This window comes from Bos grunniens, chromosome 19, assembly GCF_055505025.1.
Source record: "Bos grunniens cultivar Pamir isolate PY7600 chromosome 19, Bosgru_T2T1.0, whole genome shotgun sequence".
Taxonomy (NCBI): domain Eukaryota; kingdom Metazoa; phylum Chordata; class Mammalia; order Artiodactyla; family Bovidae; genus Bos; species Bos grunniens.
The window spans coordinates 45,569,885-45,583,312 of record NC_141183.1 but is presented as its reverse complement, the minus strand read 5'-3'; the positions used below and the strand labels follow the sequence as shown (position 1 = coordinate 45,583,312).

The following is a 13,428-nucleotide window of genomic DNA, read 5'->3' as shown; positions in this document are numbered from 1 at the left end:
AGCCCATCTGCCAATGCAGGAGACGAAAGAGACACAGGTTTGATCCTTGGGTAGGGAAGATACCCTGGAGAAGGGCATGGCAACCCACTCTAGGGTTCTTGCCTAGAGAACCCCATGGACAGAAGAGCCTGGTTGAGCTACAGTCCACGGGGTCGTAAAGAGTCGAACATGACAGAAGTGACTTAGCATGCAGGCATGCAAAAGAAAAGAAAATAAAGACACTTTTACATGGATATTTACTAGTACAGTTCAGACAGAAGAAGCTGACACCAGTTGCGTTCTGAGGGTCTGTTTAGGAAAGGCTTCCACGCTGTATCGTTTGAGCACTTACCTCTGTTTCCCCTCTGCTAGTCACTATCCAGTTGCCTCCTCTGCTTTCATTCAGGACCAGCTCAGCAGGACGCCTCCTCTGCGGTGCTGTCCCCTACAGGTGATGGGTCGATCTGCACAGATGCCTACAGTCTTCCTCTCTCTTCACAGGCCACTTCAGAATGGTGACATGCTCCCTAAACTCCTAACATCAGGGCCCAATCCCACCTAGCACTGGGAGCTCTGACAATGTGGGACATGGCCCATTTTTTTGGTCCAATGCGAAAGAGAAAGAACAGATGGATGGCAAGAAGCAACAGCAAGGGATGTGCTCGTTAAGGCTAAGTTACTACATCACGACAAGGGACTACAAACCTTCAAAGTGATGCTCCTTCACAGGACCGCCTCCAAAACTCATTAAAACGCTGTAGCAAACAGTTTTAGGACTGTCCTTTTAAAAGAGAATGCCCCTGGCACAAAGTGAGAGGTTTCCTTTCAACCCTTAGATTCCTACAGCGATCATCTGAGTACACTGTAAAGCCAGAAGAAGCCTTCTGCTGTATTCATGCACACATTTTCCTACATTAACTAGTCCCTAACGTAGATATGAAAGAAGGAAAAAGACCTGCATCAGCCAGGAAGTTAACGAGGTGAAGGCAGTGTTTCCTCTGCAAACTGGACTGAGAGGAGAAGGAGGCTGCTGTCAAGAGCAGGGAAGGAAACAGGGCAGCTGCCAGTCTGCCTTCTTGACAATCAGACACTTCAAACGAAAAGACTGAGAGAGAAAAATCACAACATGTAAACATGCTGCTTTTCACCTTTTTGGCACACTAACTTCTCTCCTCTGTTTCTCACAAACACAATCTACAAAGCATATTCACGTAAAATAACATTTCAGTTGGAACAAGGAAGAACTTGGGAGGAAAGAATTAACTGAATTGGAAGCTGTGTAACTGAAATTTATTTGGTAAATGAGGAATTCTCAAGAAATAATGAAAATGAGGCGTCAGTAGACTTTTCTTCCCTCGATTCTCCTTTTCCTCAGATTCAGAATGAAAATGTGAGGGAGGGAGATGGGGAAGTGTGCAGGTGAGCATGGCACATACTATTTTACAAGCTTATAGCTAGTAAATTATATTGTTACTAGCTGCTCAAGGAACGTGATCTTCAGACAAAACACTCCTCAGAATGGCAAAGGAGAAAAAAAAATCCATGTTAAAGGAGAAAATAAACATGTAAATCATAGTAGTAAAACTACATCAGTTAGGTATGTGTAGGGAAAAACAACTGCCCTTTCCTAAGAATAGATTTCCCCACAACTTTAAAATAGATTTCCTCCTAATAAGTCTTCTTTCCCAATAAGTATTATCTTTCTGTATAAAAAATAATTTGCAAGATAAGAAAGACAGAAACCAGAGGAATTTCATTTCATCTGTACAGAAATAATTACTTTTTCCCCCCCCTTTTTTGGCCACATTGTATGGCTTGCGGGATCTTATTTCCCTGACCAGGAATTGAACCCCAGGCCACAGCAGTGAAAGGGCTGAGTCCAAACCACTGGACCACCGGGGAAATTCCCAGAAATACTTACTTTCATGAGACAAAAAACTCAAGAGCACAGCACACAGCAGTTATTTATTTAAATACTTGAAAAGGTCAATGATGGAAAAAATAGGTTTATCATGAGAGTTTATATTCATCAGATTTATTTTACCATTTAAAAAAGTGCTGCTTCTAGGTTATCCTAGCCAGATATAGAACAATTCATGACACATGCAGCTACTGTAATATACTATAATAGACACAGCCATTATAGAACAATTTACACTTTGGGAGGAAATTCAGTAGTAGTAATGGTGACTGTTTATTTAAACTAAAAACATTGATAATATACAAATCTGTTTTCTCTTTTGATTGAAAGGGCTATAAAATTCAACGTACTGACAAAGGAAGCAACATAATCACACGAGTGACACCTCTGCTAAGGGCCTTTAGCGTCCTCCTTCCTTGGAGGAGAGCCTCACGTTCAACTACACAATTTTTAGACTGCACGATGACCTCAAGGCTGGCCTACCATAAAGGACGGGACCGAAAGAAAGTCATGTTTTTTAAAAACGGAGAGAAAATGGCAAATTGTGCCTTGTGTACTCAAAATACCCAAAGATCATTCTGAATAAATGTGAAATAAATAAGTGATCGATGAGTAAAATACAATCTCAGAGCTGACTTAAATCTAGGAGAGTGAGCCAGCTGAGCACTAACAATACCATGTCGAAACGTCCAGAAACACCGTTTCTAGAACTCAGTCTGGGAGACCGTACCTTGCCTGAATATGTACATTATTTACAAAATATTCCCTTTTGGCCTCTGAAAGTTAGCCATTTTAGTTTGACTGTTAAGCTGTTTCTTTCATATGCTAGCCAATACTGCAGTTATAACTATCATTAAAATACTCTTATGCATGAATTACAAATATTAATAAAGTAACTCTGCAATGTATAAATATCTCAATATTTCTAGCGGAATTTAAAGCATTCAGAATGTACATAAAAGTATTTGTTTTTGGTAGGGCCAGTATTTTTTTTTTTAATCATCGCTGTTTCAGTAATGCTTTGTACATGGCAAAGCCCAAAACTGCAAAAACAGTAGCACCAAAACTTGCTCGAAGCCAAAACGTGGAGCTCTTGAGGTCAGCTTGTGTCACGTGCCTGTAGTCAAAAAATATAATTAATGTTTAAAACATGATTAGTATGAAAAAAACAGTTATGTGGACAGTCTATTTTTAGGGAAGTATTAGCACACTTGTCAGACTAATTGCATACAGTAATGGTCACCAAAAGCATTTGTCAATAAGGCCGTATGTACACTGCTTAGATAGTCACTGTCTTAAGACATACTGTAGACATTTGGGAGTAAACAACATCTAAAATGTTACAAATTTTCTTCACAAGAGAAATGGAGAACTTAGACAAATCAACCTGCCACTTTTTAATACCAGCATGGTCCTTCAAAATGAGAGGTTAAGACTGAAACCACACAATTTTGAGAGTCAATTTCATGGAATCTCCTGTCCCCAGGAACCAAAAGCTATCTTGTAAGCAGTTAAGTGACAAGTGACCATACTTTTCTAATAGCAATGCTTAAAATCAACTTTAGAAACACTGAGTCCCATAAAAATTTACCAAAAAAAAAAAATCCCAAAAGGGAAGGGGGAAGATTTACCAGTTTGCATTAATTTGGTTACTGCTGATTAAAGAAAGAAGAACAAACAAACAAACCAAACTCTGGTATTAGTCAGACAGGCAGTGACAATGGAACCAACCAAAGGACATAATGAACATGATGGACTGAAAGGTAAATGACACAAAAGAAGCCGTATTATGCATGACAAGAACAGGGACAGCCTGTACCACAAACTGAGTTTGTGAGCATGCTCAGTTAATAACACTGCTAAGCACCCTCAAGGGTCTCAAGTATGACAGCTTACCACAAAGAAGATTAAGCTTTAAAGAAAAAGTTGGAACATTTTATTCAAGTGTCACTGAAGGTTTAGTTAAGTGAACATAATTGAGGTGATACAGAAAACTTACAGGATTAAGAGTTTAGAGAAACTGCCTAGGTTATTTTACAACTGAACTAATAAACAAACAGATTTGAAGCAAGAGTCAGACATCATTAAAAGACCAAGACACTGACACAAGCAAAAGAGTTAAGAGCCAAGAATATATAAACTGTACAAAACTACTTTGCCTCAGTAAGAGTCAAGAGTGAACAACCAGATTAGTTATCACACAATGCAATCTGTACATCCCTAACAAGCAAGGCTGTAATACAAGCAGAGTGCTCCATGCCTTATCTCCACAGAGAAACAACACACAGCACTCAACTCCTTATCCTCCCCAGTTTCTATTTTTAAAAAGTCACTCCTTACATAATTATCATTTTACAAAGCAAAGTGATAACACAGATTCATGCCACCTTGCAAGTTAGTTCTTCCAACAGGCAGTATTTCATTAAAAAGAAAAAAAAAAGAGTTAGGGAAGAAAATACTTAGGTTTTTTAGTTTTTTTCTAGTTTTTCCAATAGGAAAAACTCCAACATAGCCAACCCCACTGGTTGTGGGAAATGTTACCTGGCTTCAAGAAAAAGTGGACCGTGAGATGACTCCATGAAGATGGAATCTTCTACAGAGCTGACGGCGTGCACCTGGTGAGTAATACTGCCTTCGTCGTCTGCTAACAGCATGGCACCCCACTCAGCTACCCGGGCTCTTAACCTTTTATACACATGCATACAGTTTGCAGTTCACAGCACAGCTCACAAAAGAAGGGGACTGAAAGTAATATCTCTTGATTAAACATCCCACACATAAACTGAGTTGCCATCCTATTATATGATGCATCTCATGATTTCTATATTTAAAATGAATTTATCCTCTAGAATACTGCCAAACTTAAAAAAAAAAAAAATCTATATATATATACTCTTCTAAAACACTCACATACCATGCAGGGAAACCTTAGGCTGTTATATACCTTCTCTATGTATCCCCCAGAGGCTGGTCTTGGTATATCTGAAAGACTAAGAGAAGCCCTGGAAACTAATACTACAAACAGTACTTGACAATATTCGGTGACTAGGAGTACTGACTCAAAATAAGGCTAACAACTATTAGTCATGAAGTTGAGAGATGCTTCTAATTTCCGATTACTAAAAACTACAAACATATATCTGTAAAAAAAAAAAAAAAAGAGTAAAACATCCCAAACTCTGACTGTCATGGTCCTATGATGAGAGTTTCAAAGTTTACAGCTCCAAGTCAGCAGAGACGTAGAGGACTGAAAGTGAGAACACATGCTCAGAGTGCCTCAGAGTTCTGCTTTGGCTTTGGTCTCTCTGTGATTTTCATGGGTCTTCACTAACAGAAAATATTTTTACACTTTTTTTTTTTTACACTTAATTATAAAGTTAGTGTAAAACAGGGTTAGGATTAATGCTAGCTATAGTGACATTAAAATCAGTGAAAATAATTTCTTATAAATATTCTTCAAGTATGGAATCTGTTAACACAGCTTAGCTCTTCTTGCTGTTGCTGTAGTTGTGTGGCTTTTTTTTTTTCCTACACTGCATGGCATGTGGGATCTTAGTTCCCCAACCAGGGATCGAACCCACAACCCCTGCAGAGGAAGCAAGGGAGTCTTAACCACCGAACCAGCCACTGGGGAAGCCTCTCCTTTTGTTGTATTTTGAGAAGTAGTACCATTCATGAAATAATATATTCTGCCTGACTTTATTGCTTTTGCATTTCCAAAGAGTAATTATTACTTTTCCCTAAGCTATAGTACAGCCTTCAATAGGCAAAACAGCGCTTCATATTTATAGATGGCAAACAATATAGATACATGTTCAATATACAGCTAGTTTAAATCTCAAGGCAACCATTAACTCATAAAGTATATTTCAATGACTCCATTGATGTTACAGTAGTTGTTTAAGATACTTTTAGACATGGAAAACTACTTTTTAGACAGAAAGCTACTTAGAGAATTATTTTACGCTTTTACGATGTGCATTTAAAAGCTACATTAACCAGGCTCTATTTATAAGGAAAACACATTTATAATGGATGGCAGATTTGCATTGCCTGCCTAACAACACCTGATCAGATAAGAGTGTGATCTTAACTGTACCCCATAAGTGTGAAGAACAGAGCCATGCTTGTCATTTCAGGTCTCAAGCAGAAACAGCAATAGTTTCAAAAAGCTGATTCCTAATTCATGTCTAAACTCAAGCAAAAAGCAATTCTTCCACAATTCTTTCCAAATGACTCATATAAAGTATCTTAGAATAAATTATAATGTCTTATTGTATGTTTTTTCTTAAGTTTTTTTGGCTATTAAAAAAGTAATATAAAAAAAAAGAGTAATATAAGCACATTATATGAGAAAATGAAAGTAGGAAGGAAAAAATCAGTCAGAGTCACCTAAGGCAACTAATTAAAATTTGTGGTATTTCCTTTTAGACTTTTTTCAAATGTATTTCTTACATAGCTGCAAACACAATGCATATAATTTATATATTTTATATCCTTTAAATGTATTACATAAGGTCTTTTCCATGAATTATAGAAACATCCTTTTAAATAGCAGCATTACATTTTTATTGGTGGCTATTTCCATTTACAGATACCTGTAACTAAAGTGATAAACACTATTTTACATAACATTTTCCACTACATTTAAAACAGTTTCCTTAACACAGACTTTCCCAAAATGAAAATTACAGGGTCAAAAATGTGTGTATGTGCGTGTATGTGTGTGTGTAAAAAGGTTCTTTTTTTCCATCTATTGATATACCAGAATCACACATTTCCCTATTGTATGTGGAATAAAATATTTTAGGTTCAGCAGTATCTCTTTTTACAACATAAGAAATAATGACTAAGTGGTAAAATATAACCTTAATTAATCATATAAAGCTTGCTAGAGCTTTTGGGTTCTTAGGCAGAGAATCCCTGTGTCCTGAATGCTGGCTTTCTGGCTTAAAAGTGCTCTGGGCCCATACGTCAATCAGGTAACAAGCGCTCTTTGACCCAAGTGCGGGAGCAAACCAACAAGTTTGGACCTGGGTATTATTAAGGCTGCTACTTAATAAGGCAGAAAGAAGGAAATGTTTCCAAAATTCAGGCAATAAAGATGTAAATTAAAAACTGTGTGAAGGTCACAGAAGGTGCGTAACAACGGATCAAAATTCCTATGTACCTTTACACTGAATGCCTCAAAGAAGGCATACAACACGCTCTAATTAACTCTGCAATTTACAGTAAATATAAGAACATTAACTAAAATCTTTATGGGGTTCTGTGTATCTAACCAATAATAAAGGGAATGTTATCAATTGCAATGTTCAGAATCATAAAATAATCAAATCCTTTATAAAGGGCTCAACGGAACTAAACCTATTCCAGCTAGTCCCAAATAGGTATTTTTAATTTTGTTCTCTATAATGTGTTACAAGACTTTATATATGGGGTATAAAAACTATACAGGCATACCTCAGAGGTATTATGAGTTCAGTTCCAGAACACTGTAATCAAGTGAATATTGCAATAAAGTCAGTTAGATGAACTGTTTGGTTTCCCAGTGCATAGGAAAATTATGTCTATGCTATACTGTGGTCTATTAAGTGTGCAATAGCATTATTACTAAAAAAACAACCATACACATACTTAATTTAAAAATACTATAAATATCGCTAAAAATGCTAACGATCACCTGAAAATGCAGTTACCACAAACCTTCAATTTGTAAAAACCACAATATCTTCGAAGCACAATAAAGCAAAGCACAATAAAATAAGGTATGCCTGTACTGCAGAGACCTAAATGTCTGCAAAAATTAGAATTTGAGGCAGGAGGAGAATTCAGAAAGGTCCAGCTATCAACTAATCTAGCCTTAGATTGCAGGCTATTAAGCAGAGGAAAGAAAAGCTCAATAGTACATACTCTTTTCAAAAGCAGTGAAGTTAAGAGACTGTGGGAAAAGTAGCTTCCGCCCAGTGACTTTTATCAGTCCTCCCATACAACTTCTCAGAAATAAATTTGAATTTCCTATTTTTTATTCTTCTATCTCACCACTTCACCCTTCCCAAACACAACTCCAAGGTGTGCAAAGGCACTAAAAATGAATAGTCTCCTAGTTTTATAATTCTTTCCATACATGTATCTCAGGTATGCATTTTTAAGTTAATACTCTGAAACAGTCTATGCAACTGTACTGCACGTAACCTAAAGTTAACTAGGGTTCACAGATGTCATTCATAGCTTTTTCCTATTTGTAATTACATATCTCAAATTGAGAATTATACTGAGGTCATCGAAACTATAATTAAATCTATTGTTTTTAAACTTTAAAAAAAAAGTCTCTGGATCTCCCTGCTTTTCTTCCTCTCCCTGCTTTATGTTTCTTCCTGGTGAAGTAGTTTTTTATATTTATCTCTAATAATAATACAATTACTGTTAATTATAGTTTTAATAATGACAATTCTCCTAATTGAACAATTCATACCTAGTAGGTATGAAATATTTTAATATTTCTCAAAATAGGTTAAGAAATCAAAATATAGTGTTCAACGAAGATGAACTGCAAATCATAAGAAAGCTGTTAACTGAGCATGCTTAAACAGCAACAAACTTAGGAAAAGGACACAGGTGTGCAATGTCAAATGCTTCACCAAGCATTAGAGGAATAAAAATTCACAGATGACTGTAAATTCATGGGAAATAAATAATGTTTATATGTTAACTACTGATAAAGGTCAGAATAAGCAAACTCCAGTCTGTCGTGTCCTTTAAAATACTAATCAAATGGCAAAAAATTTTAAAATTATATGCAGCAGCAGCTTACTTGGCAAGAATCTATAACACAACTCTGGTGCAATTTTAAATGCATGATCATGTATATGCATTCAAATTCAAAGAAAAGCCTTGTAAGGACCTTTCATATAAATATAAAAGCTTCATATGAAATTAAAATACAGGATGCAGTTCCTTAAAATGCAGTATTTTACTGTAACATAGTATCTTATGGACTCATGTTTCCAATGGAATCTCTGTAACATTAAGATTTCTAGGAAACCATCCTCTTTATAAGGCAATCCTGTGAAAGGCAGCTCATTTTGGTGTGACAACTGTAAAACACCTTCTTCAAAAATAGAGTTCCTATATTAAGTAACATGACTTTAAGCGATGTGGAGGAACTTAGGTGATTAGTAAAGTAATAAGGGCAAATGAAGTAAGTCATTAATGAATGGATTAAAATAAATGTCTCATGTATCCAATTCTTAAAAATAGATTAAAAAGCAGAGTAAAAAAATACATGGGTATGACCGTCCATCATATTCAGTGTGGAGCTACACACTTTGTTACTAAAGTAAAATACTGTTACCAAACTTAGGAAGTAATAGGAACAAATAATCTGTACAAAGAAATAAGAGAACCAAAATATGTATCAAAGAAAACTACACCAAAATGATAAATTGTAAAACAATATGATTCAACTACAGGTTAGGAAAAATGGGAGGACTAGACACTGAAACGCAGCTGGGAAAAGGATCAAGAGGAGTTAAAAAATGACTAGGTGGCACAGACAGACAAATCAAAGTGAACATCTAAAGGAAGGGACAAACTACAGTGCTGGCTAGAGTACACTGCACACTAGAGTACACTGGTGCACTAGAGTGCTATACTAGAGTACACTGCACACTAGAGTAGTACACTAGAGTACACTGCACACTAGAGTAGTGCACTAGAGTACACTGCACACCAGAGTACACTGGTGCACTAGAGTACACGGCACACTAGAGCAAACTGGTACACGAGTACACTGCACAGTAGAGTACACTAGTGCACTAGAGTAGTACACTAGAGTACACTGCACACTAGAGTAGTGCACTTGAGTACACTGCACACTAGAGTACACTGGTGCACTAGAGCAGTACACTAGAGTACACTGCACACTAGAGTAGTGCACTTGAGTACACTGCACACTAGAGTACACTGGTGCACTAGAGCAGTACACTAGAGTACACTGCACACTAGAGTAGTGCACTTGAGTACACTGCACACTAGAGTACACTGGTGCACTAGAGCAGTACACTAGAGTACACTGCACACTAGAGTAGTGCACTTGAGTACACTGCACACTAGAGTACACTAGTGCACTAGAGCAGTACACTAGAGTACACTGCACACTAGAGTACACTGGTGCACTCGAGTACACTGGTACACTAGAGTAGTGCACTAGCGTACACTGCACAGTAGAGTACATGGCACACTAGAGTACACTGGTGCACTAGAGTACATGGCACACTAGAGTACACTGGTACACTAGAGTACACTGCACACCAGAGTACACTGGTGTGCTAGAGTACACTGGTACACAGCACACTAGAGTACACTGCACAGTAGAGTACACTGGTACACTAGAGTACACTGCACAGTAGAGTACACTGGTACACTAGAGTACACTGCACACTAGAGTACACTGGTGCACTAGAGTACACTGCACACTAGAGTACACTGGTACACTACAGTGGTACACTAGAGTACACTGCACACTAGAGTACACTGGTACACTAGAGTACACTGCACACTAGAGTACACTGGTACACTAGAGTGGTACACTAGAGTACACGGCACACTAGAGTACACTGGTGCACTAGAGCAGTGCACTAGCGTACACTGCACAGTAGAGTACACTGGTGCACTAGAGTACACTGCACACTAGAGTACACTGGTGCACTAGAGTACACTGGTACACTAGAGCAGTGCACTAGCGTACACTGCACAGTAGAGTACACTGCACACTAGAGTACACGGCACACTAGAGTACACTGGTACACTAGAGTACACGGCACACTACAGTACACTGCACACTAGAGTACACTGGTACACTAGAGTACACGGCACACTAGAGTACACTGGTGCACTAGAGTACACTGGTACACTAGAGTACACGGCACACTAGAGTACACTGCACACTAGAGTACACTGGTACACTAGAGTACACTGGTACACTAGAGTACAGGGCACACTAGAGTACACTGGTGCACTAGAGTACACTGCACACTAGAGTACACGGCACACTAGAGTACACTGGTACACTAGAGTACACGGCACACTAGAGTACACTGGTGCACTAGAGTACACTGCACACTAGAGTACACGGCACACTAGAGTACACTGCACACTAGAGTACACTGGTGCACTAGAGTACACTGGTGCACTAGAGTGGTACACTAGAGTACACTGCACACTAGAGTACACTGGTACACTAGAGTACACTGGTACACTAGAGTACAGGGCACACTAGAGTACACTGGTGCACTAGAGTACAGGGCACACTAGAGTACACTGGTGCACTAGAGTGGTACACTAGAGTACACTGGTACACTAGAGTACACGGCACACTAGAGTACACTGCACACTAGAGTACACTGGTACACTAGAGTACAGGGCACACTAGAGTACACTGGTGCACTAGAGTGGTACACTAGAGTACACTGCACACTAGAGTACACTGGTGCACTAGCGTACACGGCACACTAGAGTACACTGGTGCACTAGAGTACACTGGTACACTAGAGTGGTACACTAGAGTGGTACACTAGAGTACACTGCACACTAGAGTACACGGCACACTAGAGTACACCGGTGCACTAGAGTACACGGCACACTAGAGTACACTGGTGCACTAGAGTACACTGGTACACTAGAGTGGTACACTAGAGTACACGGCACACTAGAGTACACTGGTGCACTAGAATAGAGCAACATCCTCATGCAAAGCAAAAGTGTGCTGAAATTAGAACAATAAATGCTTAATAGACTAAAACTCTGGGGAGTTCAAACCAATAAGCCAGTCCACTTCTACACAGTTCATTTTAACACCTTTAGATTTAAGAGGTATTTATAACTAAAATATAATCACAAGGTATTTTTCTCCAATAATGTGATTAGCATGGTTTGAAATGAAAGTATTGCCAAAGACTGAAATCATTTGGCCACATACGAATCACCCTCCAAATGTATTTAAATTCAAATAATTCCAGCTATTCATAAATTGTTCTCAAGAAAAACATAAACCTATCCAGATCTAAAGGCTGAGACCATAATTACCTAAGAACAAAGTCACACGTCAGATATGTAGTTAAACACTTCTCATACATGTTGAATCCAATATTCATTCAATTAAAGTTGAAAGAAAAAAAATTTGTATTACTACTTTCTACTTGAAATATGTTGTGATAGTCAACTAGCTAAAAACAAAAACAAAAAAAGACAATTTTTTCTGGTCAAAGACGGGAAACATGGACAATTTCAGAAATGTTGGAACTGTTGAAACTGCTTAAGTGTAAATTAATTAATTTGACATAGATCCTCTCAGATCAGGTTTTGTTAGCATAAGGCACTAAGGTCACTGAAAATATAATCAAAGTTTAAAAAATTTTAACATAATATTTAAAAAGGTATTTAAATACATGCCTAGATCTTCATATTTGTATGATATTTTGCCCCACTCACAGCAGGATCCTAGCTAATGCAGGTACTTAAGTACTTAAATGAATAAATCAAAGTGGTGGGAGAATGACATAAGGGGAGAATGTGGGCCCAAACATGTATTATCTGGAAGTAATTTCTATTTTGGTAACCAACATTTTTATGAGCACATTAAAACAATGTACTAACTTGAGAACAGCATGCATATACCAATATTTGTCTACTAATTTCTTTGCAGACATTTAACAAAATTTTTGGCTTAAAGGAAAAAATTTTAATTGTTTATTTACACGTCTAAATCAAATGCTAGGCACAAAAGATTTCTAAAACCAAAGACCCTAAGACTTATTGAGTAAGAAATCCTCCCTATTGAATGAAGAGTAAAAAATTCTTGTATGACTTTTACTCAGTTACTAAATCTCTTTTTCCATTTATGTAATATTAAGATATATCTGGCACAGCAAACCAATGGTGAAAAAAGTGGTTCCATAGAAAGTGGTTCCATTCTCACTCCACCAATGAGATTACTTTTTCAAGTTTTTAAAGAGAAAGGAGTAAAACTGTATGTGGCGGGTGTTTGTAAGACATTTTCATTCCTTAGGTGTACTTATTTATTTATTTTTTTGGCCTGCATTTTCCCAACTCTAGGCTATGTCTTAAGACTGAAGTTACAAACTGGTGGCCTGCAAATATGTCTTCTTTGTTCTGATTAATACTTTAAATTTTTAAAATTTTGTTGCTTTCATTTAAACAGCAGGAATTTTCATATAAAAATCCTGACATCTGATGTCAGAGAATCAGAAGTCCTGGCAACACCACACTTGGACAACGACCAATAGCTGGAGCTGAGACACGGCTGCCTCTTTCAGACAGGACCTGTCATTGTCCCCACCTCTCTTACTTCTCCTTGGCCACCTTCTTTCATTAACATTATCCATCCAGGCCCTGTAGGCATTTCTATTTTTGGCTTCCACCCTCGCTTACCTCATCTAACAATCCTTTTGTGAATTAGAAGAAACTTCAATACGTAACTCATAAATTTCCACTGGACTTCTAGAAAA

General features: G+C 37.7%; 1 protein-coding gene across 14 annotated transcripts in view; it reads right to left on the bottom strand.

Moving 5' to 3' along the window:
• Nucleotides 1–1,925: 1,925 nt before the first annotated feature.
• The window catches only part of RHOT1 (ras homolog family member T1), a 94,215-nt gene continuing 82,712 nt past the window's right edge, over nt 1,926–13,428 (bottom strand). For 10 of the 14 annotated variants that reach the window (XM_086360231.1, XM_086360226.1, XM_086360225.1 and 7 more), the window contains one exon: nt 1,926–3,017. In XM_086360231.1, the coding sequence (XP_086216357.1) occupies nt 2,900–3,017 (118 nt within the window). In that variant the 3' untranslated portion in view covers nt 1,926–2,899. Of the gene's footprint in view, nt 3,018–4,441; nt 4,586–13,428 lie in introns of all 14 variants that reach the window. The other 4 variants (XM_086360237.1, XM_086360223.1, XM_086360224.1 and 1 more) reach the window with 2 other exon arrangements.